Source organism: Thamnophis elegans, chromosome 5 (assembly GCF_009769535.1).
Source record: "Thamnophis elegans isolate rThaEle1 chromosome 5, rThaEle1.pri, whole genome shotgun sequence".
In the NCBI taxonomy this organism is placed as follows: domain Eukaryota; kingdom Metazoa; phylum Chordata; class Lepidosauria; order Squamata; family Colubridae; genus Thamnophis; species Thamnophis elegans.
The window spans coordinates 32,434,263-32,453,373 of NC_045545.1; the positions used below are offsets into that span (position 1 = coordinate 32,434,263).

At 37.5% G+C, this 19,111-nt stretch overlaps 1 protein-coding gene across 3 annotated transcripts in view; it reads right to left on the reverse strand.

Annotated features, from left to right (window-relative positions):
* Positions 1-12,442: 12,442 nt before the first annotated feature.
* TCEANC2 (transcription elongation factor A N-terminal and central domain containing 2) overlaps positions 12,443-19,111 on the reverse strand; it is a 20,319-nt gene continuing 13,650 nt past the window's right edge. For 2 of the 3 annotated variants that reach the window (XM_032219051.1, XM_032219050.1), the window contains exons 5-6: positions 14,596-14,737; positions 12,443-13,682 (exon numbers count right to left, since the gene is read on the reverse strand). In XM_032219051.1, coding sequence (XP_032074942.1) covers positions 13,609-13,682; positions 14,596-14,737 — 216 coding nt within the window. In that variant the 3' untranslated portion in view covers positions 12,443-13,608. Of the gene's footprint in view, positions 13,683-13,934; positions 14,738-19,111 lie in introns of those variants that run through there. The other variant, XM_032219052.1, reaches the window with a different exon arrangement.

The following is a 19,111-nucleotide window of genomic DNA, read 5'->3' on the forward strand; positions in this document are numbered from 1 at the left end:
GGACAAAAATTTTAAAAGTCATATTTTAAGGAATGCTTTATTACGGGTTTGGAAAAAATATCAACATAAATTAAATGACAAGATACCCATGTGGGCAATTCCTAGACATGCAATAGAAAATATGAATATAGCACAAAAACAGGATAGAATTACTTACAGACAGCTTCTTACCCTGGAAAGGGGGGTACTGCAACTAAAATCCTTAGAGGTACTAAAAGAGGAGAAGGCAATTCAAACATGGTTCCAGTATGGGCAATTACAGGCCAGGTGGAAAATAGATCAAAAAATTGGTTTTATCCAAGTTGAGGATAACTTATTTAAACAAATAAGAGATCAAAGCTTAATGAATATAAAGAGGATATACAATGTATTAGTACAGATAGACTCGGAAACAGAGTTAGTTAAAGATTGTATGATAAAGTGGGCTCAAAATATTGAAGAACCAATAATGCTGGATACGTGGGAAAGAATTTGGGTAAGAAATGTGAAATTCACACAAGCCTAAAACCTGAGAGAAAATTTTTACAAGATGTTCTATGGATGGCATTTAGATCCTAAAAAATTGGCTTCTATGTATTCGAATTTACAATCCAAATGTTGGAGATGTGGTTCTCTTGATGCTACATACTTTCATATATGGTGGACTTGCCAAAAGGTTAAAGCATTTTGGATAAAAATATGGTGGATTATACAAAATATTCTTTAAAAAAGGATAAAATTTACTCCTCAGCTATTCTTGTTAGGTATAATTACTGACTGTATAGTGGTAGAGGTTAACCTGATTTTGCATTTAATAATGGCAGCAAGACTGTTGGTGGCGCAATACTGGAAGAAGGAAGATTTGCCTACAATTCAAGAATGGACTCTGAAAGTCACAAATTTAGCTGAGATGGCTAAAATATCTGCCTATCTTAAAGACCATTCAAATGAGAGATATAAACGAGACTGGAAAAAATGGATTGATTATATTCAAAATAAATATGGGACTAAGAAACTCCAGATAGCCTATGCTTAAGATTAGGAATGATATAAATTGTCTAAAGTTAGTTTTGCAAGGAGGAGCTAAGTTCAACGTAAAGATGTTATTAACTTCTTACTTTTATTTTTTATCAATATATCTTAGACTGTGGTTGTTATATATCTATGCCGTGTATGGGTTCTGGGAAGTCGGGGGGGTAGATTGTGGGGGCTCGGGGGGGAGGGTGGGGGGGGAAGTATACTAGGCTTGATTTTAAAGCAAGATGATTGCACATGTATATTGTCCTCTCTTATAACATGATATTGTCTAGGTAATAATTTACATGTGATTATATGTTATGGAAATGGTTAATAAAATTTTATAAAATAATTATTATTATTATTGTACAATTGTATCACAGCGGCCAGTTGTTTCGCCGGATTTGGCATTGGTTACTAGTCGGGCCCCACCCAGGGGCCTAGGACGTCGTAACGTATTTTCGTAATATGCGTGCAGATCCAAGCAGTGCGGCTTTTTGCATTTGACTGATGGTGATTTTGTCAATTTTTAACTGTTTTAAATGTAATTCCAGTGCTTTTGGAATAGCACCCAGTGTGCCAATTACCACTGGAATTACCACTGCTGGTTTGTGCCATAGTCGTTGAATTTCGATTTTTAAGTCCTGGTATCTTGCGATTTTTTCATGTTCCTTCTCGGCGACCCTGCTATCACCTGGTATTGCGATGTCTATGATTGTGACCTTATTTTCTCAACCAGTGTGATGTCTGGTGTATTATGCGCCAGTATTTTGTCGGTTTGTATACGGAAATCCCACAAGATCTTGACCATCTGATTTTCGGTGACTTTTTCAGGCTGATGTTCCCACCAGTTTGTTGCTGTTTTAATATTATAATTTTTGCACAAATTCCAATGGATCATTTGTGCTACTGAATTGTGCCGCAATTTATAATCAGTCTGCGCGATTTTTTTACAGCAGCTGAGTATGTGATCAACAGTTTCATCAGCTTCTTTGCAAAGTCTGCATTTGGCATCATCAGAGGATTTTTCGATTTTGGCCTTAATGGCATTTGTGCGGATAGCTTGTTCTTGCGCAGCCAGGATTAGTGACTCTGTTTCTTTCTTTAATGTACCTGTTGTTAGCCATAACCAAGTTTGTTCACTGTCCACTTTATCTTTTATTTTTTCCAGAAATTGGCCATGCAGTGCTTTGTTCTGCCAACTCTCCATTCTTGATTTTATCACATCTTTTCTGTATTCTTGTTTTGTCTGTTGGGCCTTCAGTAGATTTTTGTTCTTTACTTCGATTAATAGATGTTCTTGACTTTCTTTTAAATAATCAGCCAGTGCATGTTTTTCTTCTTCAACTGTTTGCTTCACTTGTAATAATCCTCTGCCACCTGATTTTCGGGGCAGGTACAGTCTATCAGTATCACCACGTGGATGTAAACTGTAGTGCATTGTCATTAGTTTCCTGGTTTTTCGGTCCAAAAGGTCCAAATCAGCTTGTGTCCAGTTAACTATACCAGCTGTGTATCTTATAACTGGTATTGCCCAGGTATTTATGGCCTTGATTGTATTTCCACCATTCAATTTAGATTTCAAAATTTTCCTAACTCTGTTGGTGTACTCTCGCCTGACAATAGTTTTTACTTCTCCATGCTTGATGTTATCCAACTGCAGAATGCCTAAGTATTTGTAGGCTTCATTTTTTTTGCATTTAATTAATTGGCCATTGGGCATTTCAATTCCCTCACATGCAGTGATTTTGCCCCTTTTTATGGATACAGTGGCGCATTTTTCCATGCCAAACTGTATTGAAATATCGGTGCTGAATACTCGGACTGTGTTTGTCAATGATTGGATTTCTATTTCTGACTTTCCATAGAGTTTCAAATCATCCATATATAGTAAATGTGAAATTTTTTCAGCTTCTTTGGCTGTTTGGTAGCCTAATTTCATTTTTTTTAAGATTACTGATAGTGGGATCATTGCGATGATGAAGAGAAGAGGTGAAAGTGAATCACCCTGGAAAATTCCTCGCTTGATATTAACTATTCCGTAGATCTCATTCCCTACTGCCAACTCAGTTCTCCATTGTTTCATCGCCTTTTCAGTAAAGGATGTAATATTTTTGCTAATACCAGTTGTTTCTAAGCATTTTATGATCCAACTATGTGGCAGTGAGTCAAATGCCTTTTTGTAATCAATCCAGACCATATTCAAGTTTGTTTTTCTGTTCTTACAATTTTCTAATATCATTTTATCAATTAGAAGCTGATCTTTGGTGCCCCTGCTCCTTCTTTTGTTGCCTTTTTGCTCTACTGGCAAGATGTTGTTTGTTTCCAAATAATCCATCATGTTATCTGCAATAATGCCTGTGAGTAATTTGAAGGTTGTTGGCAAGCATGTTATTGGTCTGTAGTTTTCAGGTGTTGTTCCTTTAGCTGCATCTTTCTGAATCAAGTATGTTTTTCCAGTTGTCAACCATTCATCAATTTGGCCCTTTTGTAAAATTTCATTCAGTTGCCTGGCCAATATTGCATGTAAACTGGTCAGATATTTGAGCCAGAAACCATGTAATTGGTCCTTTCCAGGTGATGTCCAATTCTTTACCTTTTTAACTCGATTTTTGACCATCTCAGTTGTTATTTCTAATATTTGCATTTGCTTGTTGCCAATGCTTTTCTCAAAGTCATGTATCCACTTTGCTTCCTTGTTGTAGTCCTTTGCATTTTCCCACAATTCTTTCCAGAATTCAACTGTGGCCTGTTTTTCTGGTTTTTCACTTTTGGTGTCACCATTTACATTAAGACTTTGATAAAAACGCCGTTGGTCTGATCGAAATTGCTGATTTTGTTTATATTGGATGATTCGTGCCTCATATCTTTCAATTTTTCTAGCTGTTGCTGTTATCTGCTGTTTTACAATCTCTACAGCTTCATTGATGTTTCTTGTATCCAATCTATATCGTCTGATTAGCCGATCTATGATTTTGTTGTTTTTTAAGCCGTTGCTCATGCATGTTCTTTAAGTTACTAGCATCTGCCCTTAATTTTTGATTTTTTGTTCTAAACGGATTTTCCACTTTGGCTTTGATGCTTTTTCTGTTGTGTGACTAGGTACTTTAATTTTAATGCCTAGTTCATTAGTGACTATTACAGCTGCGCTGTACATTAACTGGTTTGTTTCCAAGATGGATCCCGGTTCAATTGTTGAAAACACTGCATTAACCATTTTCATGATAGGGGCCAAAATTTTCTTAGGCACAGTTTTTAGTGATGGTAAACGTTGCCTTTCCTCATTAAGCAGAAAATGCTCCATGATCTTATCCTTCAATTCTTTTTGTTTTTGAGTTAGTTCATCAGTTGGTTCAGTGATAACTGGTTCTAGTGGTGGTGATGTTATTTCCTCCCCGAGAGCTTCTTCTGGGAGTTCTACTATAATGTCTTTAGTTGTGTCTTGAATATCAGTTATTTCCGCTTGTGATATTGTTTTTTGGGTTTTGCAATTTGCCTGAATTTCCTCATGTTCAACTTCACTAAACACTTTATTCCGTATAATAAATCGCCTTTGATCTGCTAGTCGTTGTTCACTAACATTTGAATCTGGATATTGTTGTTTCCATAATTCATACATTCGCTTTAAATAGCCTCTTTTTTCTGGCTCTGAGTTGTAGTAACAGGCCATTATGGCACGGTTTTCATCTGCACTATATTTTTGTCGTTTTGTTGGCTGGTCCACTTGTAGCCCACTTGTCGACGGATGTCCAGGGACCCCAACATCCGCCGCGGCCCTTGTTAACCCGCGCGACGACCGATGCGGTATGGAATTCTTATTCGTTTTTTTCACCATATTGTATGGGTTGGCGGGGGGTTTTTTACGGGACCAGATGCCAACCTGACCCCAACCCTCCTCCTTTCTCATCCGGGCTTGGGACCGGCAACGGCGGAGTTGTTATTATTATTATTATTATTATTATTATTATTATTATTATTATTATTCTCCAATGCCTTTGTCAGCTAGGAATGACATGAATATTAATTCATACAGTATAGCTCTGCAGGGCATCAAATTGGGGAAAGCAGGGCCGCAGACTGAAACTAGGCCTAAGATTCCCCCAGTATTCCAGGCATGGCATATGAAACGTTTTTGGGAAGCTCTGAATAATCCCTGAAAGAAACAAGCAAACAAACAAATAAATATGTAACCTCTCCCAGATGTTTACTCTTAAGAGTGAGTTCACACATTGTGTTGTTGTTGTTAGTTGCAAAGTCGTGTCCGACCCATCGCAACCCCATGGACAATGTTCCTCCAGGCCTTCCTGTCCTCTACCATCCTCTGGAGTCCATTTAAGCTCACGCCAGGGATGGGTTTCTCGCACCGTTCCAACTGGTTTGGTTGGAACGGGGCCGGCGGCATCCTCGTGCACGCGTGCAGTGCACACATGCGTACTAGCACCTGTGCGATGCTCCAGCTGCTCCTGGAGGATCATGCAGGCGCTGTATGCGTTCTGCGCATGCGTGGAAGCACAGAACTCGTCAAAACCGGGTAAGAAACGTGGGCGGGCGGGTGGATCCTTCAGCGTTCACGGAAGTTACTTACTTCCGGGTTCGCCGACCAACCGGTTTGCGGGGACCGCCGCGAACCGCCTGAAACCCACCCCTGGCTCACGCCTACTGCTTCAGTGACTCAATCCAGCCACCTCATTCTCTGTCGTCCCCTTCTTCTTTTGCTAAGATGACAAGATTTTCAGATTGGTAAAGAGGGACACCTTTGACCGGGGGGGGGGGGGGCTTGATTAAAAATTTTATACGGAGCAACAAAATTTTTCATATAACGCAAAAATAGTATTGTATTTTTTTTATTTCAACATAACTACAATTTACAAATATAAATTGTAACTGTTGCCAAACATCAACATTTTGATCACGTGATCATGAGGATGCTGCAACAGTTGCTAAGTGTGAAAATGGTCGCTAAGTGTGAAAAATGGTCATCAGTCACTTTTTTCAATGCCATTGTAACTTTGGTCACTAAGCCCCTTATACCACCTTTCTTGCCACATTTCTTAAGTGAATAACTGCAGCTGATAAGTTAGTAACATAAGTGAATCTGGTTTCCCCATTTGACTTTGTCAAAAGGTGATTATATGACCCCAGGACACTGAAACCATCATAAATACGAATCTGTTGCCAAACATCAAAATTTTGATCGTATGACCATGAGGATGCTGCAACGGTCGCTAAGTGTGAAAATGGTCGCTAAGTGTGAAAAATGGTCATCAGTCCCTTTTTTCAATGCCATTGTAACTTTGGTCACTAAGCCCATTATACCATCTTTCTTACCACAGTTCTTAAGTGAATAACTGCAGCTGGTATTTTGTATTTTGGATAGAATCTTTTTTAAATAGCCTAAGACAATTTAAAAAAAGAATCCACACAGAATAAATTGAAGTAAAACATTTCAAACTATTCTTTCTATGCACAATATATTTCAAAGTATTGTGCATAGAATTTTTAGACATGGTTTCACTTCAATTTATTTTGGATAGAATCTTTTTTTAAATAGTCTAAGACAATTTAAAAAAAGAATCCACACAGAATTTTAAAAAATCCTATGCACAATAAATAAAATATTATTTTAAAATACATTAAAAAAATAAAAGAAAAAAACCCAGCTCACTTACCAGCAGGCTTGCACTCCAAGTCAACCAAGAATGATGTAGATGTTAATACAAAGAACTGAGCAAATTGAAATGGTGAAATTAGTCAGGGAAATATTTTTCAAAGAAACTTTGCCACCATTTTTTTCACACGAGCCGACCTCCAACCTCCGTGCCTCTCCCCTCCGGAAAATCCAGGAAGTAACACTCGCAACCTCTCTAGCCACGTATTTCCTGGAACTCTATGGTACTAGGTCATTTTTTCTTAAAAAATGGGCTAAAAGGGGCGCGGGGGTCCGTTTTCTTGCTTTAACGTTTTAATTATATCTTCAATGAAAGTACTGAGACAGAGAGAGAGGCTAGTTAGACAGAGTGTCTTTTGTCTTGCCCTGGTTAGGATTTCTTAAGCAAATCCACTAGGCTTTCAACATGAAGCCAGAAAATCGGGACTTTTTTAAAACAGCCCGGGACACGGGACAAATTGTTATAAAGCGTGAACATCTGGTCACCTTATCTTTTGCCCTCAGTCCTTCCCAGCATTAGGCTCTTCTCCAGTGAGTCCTTCCTTCTCATTAGATGGACAAAGTATTTGAGTTTCATTTTCAGTATCTGGCCTTCTAAAGAGCAGTCAGGGTTGATCTTCTCTAGGACTGATTGGGTTGATTACACATCGTACTAAATGATTATTTAAAAATGGTATCTGAATAAGCCACAAGAGTTGGGTTTATATAATACACTAAGCCCTAAATATGGTTGTTAAACCATAATGGCTAGATTTATACACCATGCTAATCAAAAATTAAACAATCCATGATATAACTTAGTACTCCAGGCACACAAATCCTTAGGCTTTCTCATCAAAGCCATCGCCCACATGAGCGTGCCCGACTCTAAAAAACAGCACAAAGGCAAAAAGTACCAACAGTTTAAGCAACTGAGTTCAGAAACATGAGAGGAAAACAGATTTATACAAATTTAAATATGCATTTCCCCAATCTTTCATTCTCCAAGTAAATTGGCTGGGAATTTTGGAAATTGCAGGACCAAGTTGAGAAAGGTTAATCTAGCCAGGCAGTGAAATTAAATTTGCCCCAAGAGTTTAGGTTTTTTGGAGGGTCATTTGATTTATGGCTCAAAGGATTGCCCTCCATGTTTTACAATAAGCCATTGTGATTCATTCCCAGAAGGGTTACATTCTTTAGCTCTACTAAAAATTAGCGTCCAGCCATCTTTGCTTCACTGTGTAGCAGAAATGGAAGGTTTGATTGTATACAGCACCATCTTGTGGCACCCATAGACATTGCATGATGTTTCACTTGAAACACCAGGCAGAAAAGATTCGGTACCCCAGTAGCGGACTCAACTTTTAATGATAAATCTTGATCCAATGTTAATCATGCATGTATGAGAATATCCACTCGAACAGAGATGAAGGTATCCATTTCTAAGGCAAACTACTCCTTAATCTCTGAGGCATGCTTTTCTCTCTCTCTCTCTCTTCAAGAAGGTTTTGTTTTTTTGCCTAGTTGGACAGATAGAGTTAATGAATGAAAATGTTGGGCCTGGCCATCACTAGAGCAATTACCCCAGTCTTTTTCAGTAATCTATTAAGGAAGAACAGCTTTTTGCAACATTTTTACTTAGTTATAACCAAAATAGGCAACAAGAATGAGAAGTGAAATGCCTGTAAACATAGTTACACATATAGAATGATCAACCTCAAGGAAGGTTCAAGGTAGCCAAGATATCATTAGCTCCCATGATCTTCTGTACTGCGTATTTATTTGGAAAACTTCTGTGTGCTCTCTAAAATAAATCTTACCTCTTTTCCCATGGTTTTTCAATCTTATCAACACAAAAAAACGACCCCAGTGGACAAAATGGGGTTGTTTTTTGACTAAGTACGTATAGGACCTGGTTCTAGGTTTCCAAGTTTTTTATTCAAGTTAAAATGAAACATAATTTCAAATTTTTTGGCAAACTGGCAAAGACACAGGCATTCCAGAAACTGCATAAATGTTATTTTTAATTTGAGAAAAAGAGAGGCAAACACAATGATCATCCAATTCATTTGCAATCTTCTTGTCTTTGAAGAAGCAACAATTGAAAATCATGCATCAAACGGACCCCTTCAAGTGCAAAATTGAGTTGTAAAATTGGTTAAAGATTAGAAAAAATCTTTATCTTTCTAGGCAGTTTGGGACACTGATAAGGGGGGAGGGAGTTCAAGACTAAGCTTGGAAAAAATAATTCTTAGTTCAGATTCTAAATCATTGGCCCTAAGTAGAAGGAGCTTATTAGGGCCTAAATTGGAAGTAAAGCTACAATGTACTACCAGTAATACAAAAAGATACACATACACACAGGACAACAAAAACACTGACGTAAAACATTTGGAAATAAAAGATATTTTGACAGTTCATATCAACATACATATATCATATGGACTCCTTGAACTGAAGACATGGAAGATAACTTATTGTCAATGCTAGAAACCCACCTGTAAATTACTAGAAGAAAAATTATCAATATTCTTCTCGGTTATATTACCTACAACCAAACTTGATGATTAGAGGATAAAAAATATTGAGAGATGGGGAAAATGTATTTACCTAGAACCTAAGTGATCTAGCACTAGTATCTTAAGGAATCCTGCCCCCAAAAGTCCTAGTGAAACCAGAAGGAGGTAAGTGTGCAAATTAAGAAACTTCCATGACTGGAAATCATTTGTTTAACTGAATTGACATACTGTAACTTTTACAGCATTGATGTCTCCTTTAGCCCTATTGTTGAATAGCTAGGACAAACAGTTCTAGTTACACTGTACAGTAGAAACTTTGGTCACGAACACTTCTGACCACGACCAAATTGGGTTCCGACCAAAAAATTCACAATTTTTTTTTTGTAGCTGATTTCCCCTTCCACGCCATTTTTCTTGTAAGCACCAAATTTCCCAAATTAGGTTCGGGTCACAACCAAATCAGGTTGCAACCAAAGTTATGGAACGAATTATGGTCGTGATCAAGGATTCTACTGTATTTAATTCTTGTTCTCCTGTTTGCTTTTATCCTAGTATTAAAAAATGACCTTTGAACTTAAAAGCCATTAGTGAAAGTTACTTACCGTTTTATTACTTATAGTCATATCATGTTCTGCCTAATTACCTAAGCAAATATATACTGAAATCCTAGGAAGGACATCCTATGCAATCAGTTTGCGTTCCTAAATAATAGGAATATATATATATATATATATATATATATATATATATATATATATATATATATATATATATATATATATATATATATATATATATATATATATATATGCACTTGTGCTGATAAATAAAGGGAGACTAGTATAGATCTATTTCAAACTATTTAGCTCTCATCAGCTAGCCATACCCTTACTGGGAATTGAACCTGGGCTGTATTACATATTAGGCAGTTGTATTAGCCACTAAGCCACAGGCTCTCCTCCTTTATCAACTAAGCCAGGGAAATAAGTATGTATTGTGTAAACAATCCCTGGTATGCCCAAATATGGGAGGGAGCATACTGCTTCCCTTTTCTGTCTTTCGCTTCACCCTAGGAGCCGAAAGACAGAAATGATAAATGATTATATATATATAATTTCAGTTTCATCAAAAATATTAAAGCAGTTTTGATAAAATTATACACTTAAGCCTATCTGCCAAGATGAGAATAAAATATGATTAATTCAAAGAATCTTCATACTATTCTTCTGAAAGTATAAAAGGGTTTTTTGAAATCAAATATACATGCCATTCAGGTGAAAATTGAAGTAGAAAAAGTGATGTTTTAATGGGAAAAATGTCTTTAATCTGCAATGGAAGAACTACAAATAATTGGAAAGACCGCTTGGATGTAGCTCTTATTTACATCCGTTGAAGTTTGTCTGGAAACTGCAAATTGTGTGAAAAATATAGATTTACAAAACAGCTTAACTCGCTAGAGCAAGACAGTGTCTGGATAAGTGGGGTGCACCTAACTGTCCATTTGGCTTTTCCTGGCCACCCCTATCCAAATGGATGCTTTCTGTCCAGGCATACAGTACATATGTGCAGAAAATCATCAGAAGTTAGGAATCCAGCAGTCATTGTGATGTAGCTGAGAGATATGCAGTCATATTTTAAAAGTCCCGATTTGTTTTGTAGAAATGCATCAGTGGAGCCTTGATTAAACTGAATTAACCCTTTAGGGCCTCACACAGGCCAGCCCAAGGAACACACCAAGGCAGCAAACATCTGCTGGAATCTTAATGACATTCACTTTGGGATTGATGCAGGGGTGGTACTCACTTACCTTTGCTACCGGTTTGCAAATGTGAGCACGCACGCAGGATCTTCCATGCATGCGCAGAGCATCAAAAACGGGATATGATGCCAAAGTTGGCTTCTATGTATCCGAACTTACAACCCAAATGCTGGAGATGTGATTCTCTCGACGCTACATATTTTCATATATGGTGGACTTGCAAAAAGTTTAAGGCATTTTGGATAAAAATATGGTGGATTATGCGAAATGTTCTTTAAAAAAGGATAAAGTTTACCCCTCAGTTATTTTTGTTAGGTATAATTACTGATTGTACAACTGTAGAGATTAATTTGATTTTGCACTTAATAACGGCAGCTAGATTGTTGGTGGCGCAATACTGGAAGAAGGAAGATTTGCCTACAATTCAAGAATGGACATTGAAAGTCATAAATTTAGCCGAGATGGCTAAAATATCTGCATATCTTAAGGACCACTCAAACGAGAGATATAAACGAGACTGGAAAAAATGGATCGATTATATACAAAATAAATATGGGACTAAGAAATTCCAGATAGCTTATGATTAAGATCAGGAATGATATAAATTGTTTAAAGTTAGCCTAGCAAGGAGGAGCTAAGCTCAATGTAAAGATGTTATCAATTTTTTATTCTTTTTTCCAATATATTTTAGACTGTTTTTGTTAAAGATTTATACCGTGTATGGGTTCTGGGAAGTTGGGGGAGGGAAGGCTGGGGGGGGAGGGGTTGGGGGGGGAGGGAGGGGGGATGAATATTAGGCTTGACGAGGGGTGTTAGATTTTAATGTAATATGATTGCACATGTATACTGTCTTCTCTTATTTTTTCTTTAAAACTAAGATATGTTAAGTATATTGATATGGAAGCATAAATACCATCAACATAGAATGGAGTTTGCTCAGAAGCTGAAATACACCAATAAGAGGAAGAGGGAAACAGAGGAGAGAAGAAAGATAGGAAGAGAGAGATAGAAGAGAGGGTAAGGGGGGAAGATGAGGAGGATAAGGAGGAGTGGAATGAAGAGAGAGAAGGAGAAAGGAAGGGGAAGTAGAGTAGAAAAGGATGATGGAGGGAAGAAAGGAGGTAGGAGAAAGGTAGAAGAAAGAGGTGTATGGAGAGTAGAAGAGCTAATAATGGGTTTTTATCTTTCTGGGCGTTGGTGACAAGAGGAACTGATGTAATTACTACTTAATACAATAGGATATTGGCTATGTAATAGTATACATGTGATTATGTTATGAAAGTGGAAAATAAAAAAAGTATATTAAAAAAAACAAAAACGGGATGTGATGATGTCCAGGTGGGTGGCTGGAGCCTCCCGCCACCAGCACTACTGATTTGCCCGAACCGGATTGAACTGGCTGAATAGCACTACTGGATTGATGCCCTTCTAGGATGTTGGTCCCACATTAACAGAACCAACTATCTTGTTAGTACTTGGAAAGTCTTAAAAACCCACTCCCATTTAAAAACAAGTTGACGCTTTTAGTTTAAAATGTTATTTTAGTACTTTTCCCCTTATTTTTTTTTTCCGTCGCAAGCTGCTCATGGATGTTGGTAGTTGGCAATATCATAAATAAAATTGCAATCTTAAGATATATTCTAGACCGGACAAATGCTGTAAATACTTTGATGTTAATTGTACCACTAATACAATGAAAACAATTAAAAACAATTTTCAGTAACTTGTTCTCCATTCAAGCTTCTAAGGGACAACAATGTGAGGGATCTTTTCTCTATTATTAATTTTCAAGCAAAAAGTGCAGCTTTTAAAAAGGACGTTGGGAAAATGTAGCTCCCTGTACTGCTAATGTTTACTTAGACATTTTCTAGGCTTTATTGACACTGACTGAAAAAGCTACCTATAGGTTGTGTTAGCTGCAGAAGCAATATATTAATGTAATTTTACAATAGGCTTTTAATACACCATTATTAAAAAAAAAAACATGCCCCTCTATTGCAATTGCACAAACACTGTATTGTACTCATAGAAGACCTGGTTTATGAAGCTATAAGATCAAATCTATTTGTGAACATAAGTGCACAAGAATGAATTGACTAATATTTATGTTGGTTTACAAAGTTTACAGAGAAAAAGTGAAATTGTATATATGCCCAATCAGAAGTAAATCTTCTCCCAGATAAGAGTGCCTAGCATTGCAGGATATCCCATTGATCTGAAGTGGATCAATTCCATTGAGCATGTGGTTAGGCTGAAATAATATTTGCATGTATAGATTGGCATGCTGTCCATTTTTGGCTTCATAATTGCTAACAGAAAGCAATTCTTTTAGAACAATACAAGAATCCTCTTTCATCTAAGAAGCAAGAGGGGATGTTGAGGCAGAAAAGGAAGCAGTGGCACGGAAAAAGCAGCTCCAAATAACCCCACAGTCACTGCCAAGCTAGGTAAATTATCACCAAACAGCACATCGTATCACCACAAGGAAAAAGGACTGCACTTCAATTATGTGTCGTACATCAAAGATTGGAACATAAGAGAATCAATGATTTAATCACTTCTCTGTGAAATGAACAGGCTTGAAATGAGACGTTCCATATCTGATTGGTGACAAGCTAGTTATCCAGGGACTTTCTTCCTTTTGAGCTTGTCACGTAGATTGAGATGAAGTTGTTCCACGGGTTAATTTATTTAGCAAGTTTTTTTAAAAAAAATCCAAGTGAAGGGATTATTTCCATTTGGCTACCAAGGGTGGAATTGTCTAAAAAGTAAGAGAACATGCAACAATGCAATCACATTATTTTAGAGTACAGGTAGTCCTCGACTTATGACCACAATTGAGCCCAGAATTTATGTTGCTAAGAGAGAAATTTGTTAAGTGAGTTTTGCCCCATTTTACGACTTTTCTTGATACATTTGTTAAATGAATCACTGCAGTTGTTAAATTAGTAACACGCTTGTTTCCCCATTGATTTTGCTTGCCAGAACTTTGAAAAGATGATCACATGACTCCGGGATACTGCAGCCATCATAAATATGAACCAATTGTCAAGCAGCCAAATATAAATCATGTGACCATGGGAGCCCTACAGAGCTTGGCATCTCTGTACTTGCAGGATTGTCTCTCCTGACCAGAATCTGCCAAACTCCCAAGAGGGGTTAATCAAGATTCCCATCCCTGATGAGATTAAGGGAGAGGGAGCACACAGATATACAGTATGGGCTTTCTTGCAGCTGGTCCCCATATATTGGAGTACCTTGCTAGAGATTGATGCAGTTGTGAAGAGCAGCAGATGTACTTGTTCTGGGTTATTAACTACCGTGATCACTTTTCATTTTGCACTTTTTATTTCAGTTCTTATAAGTTTCTGGCATACTACAAAAGTTGCAGACTCCACTGTCTAAAACAGATTTCTTTCTAGATTGTTGCAAGATAGAAGAAGGACCTTATCCCATCTTGCACACCACCACTTGCTTCAAATGATGACTGGGCCAGCAACAAACTTTCTTAAATATACACGTTTCTACATTACTATTGATCCAAAACATACTTAGTTCACCAAAAAAATAAGTCCCATGTTTTGGAATGCCATTGTACACCCTCCAAATCTTCAAGAGATATATGGATCACTTTTTGTGGCTTCGGACAAGCATCTTCACTGACAAAACCCCACCTTGCACTTGTGCGCGAGTTTCAGGATTGTGCTTCAAAGAGAACACAAGCGCCCGCACGGTCCTCCGGTAGGACGTGCTAATGAGATGAGAAGAGAGATAAAACGCTTCTTGCTCAATATTTTCTGCCAGCAGGTGACCAATCTGAAAACAGAAAGAAAGAAATGAGATCCTTGTGTTTAATAAGGAGACTAAGCATTTGCAAGGGAGGTGGTTTCTTAGTCAGCTCAAACAAGGAAATTAATTTCACATCACAAGTTAAACAGGAAGAACAATTTCATTTCACTGTACCAATTAAAGAATAAGACTGTGTGGTCAGTTTCGGGGGGGGTGGGGTGGTTTTTTTTGGGGTCAACAGGAAAGTAATCTGCAGTTAACCTGGGGTATCAAACTCAAAAGCAATTATGAATGGAGGAGTACCATTTCCTTTTTTAAAAAAGTTTTTTATTAAACATAAATTAATATGTTGGACACGGTGTAAACGGTCCTGGCAGAATCTATGCCATACATGCTAAGATATTCAGTTATACATTGTAGCCACCCTGATTTTTTGACATTTGATCTATACCGTATTTACAAAAAAGAAAAAAGTAACCTATTTCCAGCCGTGTTGGTTTGTGTTTATCTTGTACATTCTCGCATTTATCATTTAATACATAATTCTAGTCTCCATTCTATGAATCTTGGCTCATGCCTATTTTGGGCTTTCCCTTTTATATTCCAACCATCAATAAAATTTATCCCAGATCTTATAATATTCTGATTCATCTTTATTTTTCAATTCCCACATCAATTTATCCATTTCAGCACAGATCAAGATTTTCCTAATTATTTCCCCTTAATGTGGAATTTTCCTGTTTTTCCAATTTTGGGCGAAAACCATTCTTGCTGCCGTGATAATATGTATAGTTAAAAAGATAACCCTCTTGTTGTATTTCTTGTTTATAAATCCCAAGAGAAATAGTTCCGGTGTGAATTCTATTTTCTCTTTGGTTATCTCTATCAAGCACTTTTGGATATTCTGCCAGTATACTTTGGCTTTTTGGCACGGCCACCACATATGGTAGTAAGTGCCTGGTTCTTGGTCACATTTCCACCAATTTCTAAACCTTTTGGCGATTCTTGCGGGCGGAAGGTGCCACCTACAAAACATCTTATATACTGTAGGTTTTCCCTATACGGTATTGACAATGTTAATTTCCTGTCCCTTTCCCATAGTTCTTGCCATCTGTTCAAATGTACATTATAACCTAAGTTTATTGCCCACGCAACCATTGTCTCCTTGACCTGCACTTCTTCCATCTTGTATTCCAATAAGAATTTGTAAATCTTCTTTATCAATTTATCATTTGTCCCCAAAAGAATCTTGTCCATTGCCATCAACTCCCCACTAATGCCCCTCTTTCGAATAGCGTGATTGGATTTGGAGGTAAGACCTATAGATTCCAGATCTACCCCGTTCTTTTAAATCTTGCCTTGATCTTAATTTCCCTTCTTTTTCTAGTATATCTTTATAGGTAATCTGTTTTTCCTGATTATTAAGATTGGGATGCACTATTGCTTCTAGTGTTGATAGCCAAATGGGTGAGGAGTACCATTTCCAATAACACTGATTTCTGCTGGGATTTTAGACTAGTCCAAAACCAAATCCTAGATCAGTGTTGGCACCGTGCCAAAATGGAAGCATATGCATGCAGGGGAGAGCCAGAAACGGAAGACCAGGTGACCAGCATGAAACTAGAAGAGCAGTTCCCCGGCGTGCATGTGCGTGCTGGGAAGCTGAGCTTCCGGTTTCTGGCATGCACATACAGTCACCTGATCTTCCAGTTTCTGGCACGCATTCAGAAGAGCAACAGGCGACAGCTGGCATGCCTGGAGAGATGGGTTCGCCATCAGTCCTAGATATTCTGAATTCTTCAAACTGAGTAGCAAGGCTGTCAAAGGAAATGGAGACTCTGTGTACAAGTGTCAGGTATGATTAAAAAAATAGAAAAGGACTTGCTAAAGCATTAATTTTGAAGCCCAACTTCAGCATACACCCAACCCAGCAATATACAATGAGATATCTAAAGAAGCAATATCAAAATAAAATAAAAACAACTACTACCTACAAAAAAGGGGAGTTATTTCATTTTTATTATTGGTATCGCAGAACTAAGGAGACTCCTCTTTATCTTATATTATTTTACAGCCACTGTGGGCATAACCTCATCACACTCAACTGCATCTTATACCCAGAATGATGTTGTTAGTTTTCATTTACATCGAATAACTTATTCCTACTGGAGAGAATTACTGATTATGGTGCCTTTGCAGAATTGTGAGTTTAAAACGCATATTCCCAAACTCACTTTTCCAATTATTTAGAATATCTTGTCGGTTTTAAAATCACTGTCACTTATATGAGTTCATTTTCTAACTGCTCTGCTGATTTATACACCTGTGTTCTTAACAATGTCTCATATGAGAAAATTCAAATAATAAGGTGAGCAATATTTACTATCAACCTTCAAGTTCACTTTAAAAATGAATGTTGACCAGAGTTGAACAGATATGACATGACTTATTCTAATACTGCTGGGATCCAAACTAAGCAAACCATATACCTATAACTTGAGCTCATAGCTCATCGTTATTTTACTTGTTTTACTTATGCAGCTGTCAATATGTTCCCAAGCGCAACAGCAGGGAGATACTGTAAAGACAAATGCATCCTTTTTCCAGTATAACCATGCCAGGGTTAAATGTGTAGGAAATTACGGATAAATCTTCTTTCATTTATATGTAAAAATGTAAAGTAAACTGAATCATATATTCCATCTAAATTATTACAAACATACAGCATATGCATACATATTTAATTGAAATTGTACCTATTCTAATACGCTTTTAACATTTCTTATTCTAGACATTTGAATATATTCCCCTTCCTGCTTAAATATATGTGTATTCTTTAAATTATAGTTATTTTGTGTATATGCATTAAAAAAACCAAAACACCAAAAATAAGTGCGACTGATAGGGTATAGTACAAATTATTTTCCAAGACTAGGGAGGTAAGTCAACATGATCTGGGTTCCAGGTCCCGTTTCAACCGGTACGCTCACATGGACGCTCGCAGCTGCCAGCGACGCTTCCGCAAGCCTCAATGCTCCAGCTGCTCGGCGGAGCATTGCGCAGGTGCTGTATGCGCCATGCGCATTCACGGAAGCGTTGAAGTCTTTAAAGGACAGGTAAGGAGCTCGGGCTGGCGGGCCCTCTGGAGCACCATACTGGAACAATACCCGGTGCTCCGGGCAGGCTCCGGTATGCCTGTACCAGGGCATACCGCCTGCAACCCACCACTGCGCTCTTCCCTTCAGCATTAAGGGCCAGTAGAGTGAGAATCTTTCCTCTTGGTTGGTCTGTTATGTTGCTCGATCACCATTTTATATTTATATATTGCATATGTTTAAGATTATATGGTTTGGGAAAGATTTCTTGTTTGTTTGTTTTTATGCTGCACCCTGCCCAGAGTCACACGGTTTTGAGTTGGTGGCCTTACAAATCTTGCTATTAAAATAATAAATAACTATTCTACAGTAAGTGATAACAATGGTGTAAATCATTGTGACTTTTTTTTTTTAAACCATTTTATGGCTTAGCAGGGTCTCCTCACAGATTGCTTAGCACTTGGGCTGCTGGACTGCTGCTTTGGGCCTGCTGTGTATAACTGCATATAGAGATATTTTTTAAAAGACATTTGATATGCATCTTTTAACATGTGACCATATTCAGTGAGAGAAAAGCGAGAAATAGTGACGTGTCTTACGATGTAATTGGAGGGGGGAAATGTAAAAACTCAGGTTAAAAGTGTAGATATTTGTGTTATTACTGTCCTTGAATCTGTGCACTGACTTTTTCATATATAAAAACCTTATAATATGTACATCACTGTTAAACTAGTTTCCCAGTTAAGCCTGGCGAGAATCACTGCAATATGCATCTGTCTGAAAAACTGTGGGCCACAACGGATGATTCCAACTCACCATTTGGTCTATCAAACATTTGACATGTTAGCTCCAGGACCTGCTGCTGTCTGCTTAACAAAACAGGAGGGCATAATTTTTCTGACCAAAGTTGATAAGGAATAAAAGAAGCACTGCCTGTAAATTTTGTTTTGTAGTCTTTGGGTGCCTTGACATGCCATTTAAAGGATAATTAATGAATTCATTTAAAAGGATAATTATTATGGAGTTTAATAGAGCAAGCCAGCTGGTCATTAAGCTCAGGGAAAATTCTTGTTGTGTTCATTACATAAGGGTACCATAGAGATCTGATATTTACCACCACTTTGTACACTATTGACCCTCTCTGTAGGATCTCACAATAAACTGATTTACAAACATTTAATTACGGATATAAGGTTTGCCTGAAATATAGGACATCTAGAGAGATGTAGAACATCTAGACAGGAGACCACTATTATACATTGCCCATTAAGTAATAACTACACATTTACATATTTCTTTTCTTTCA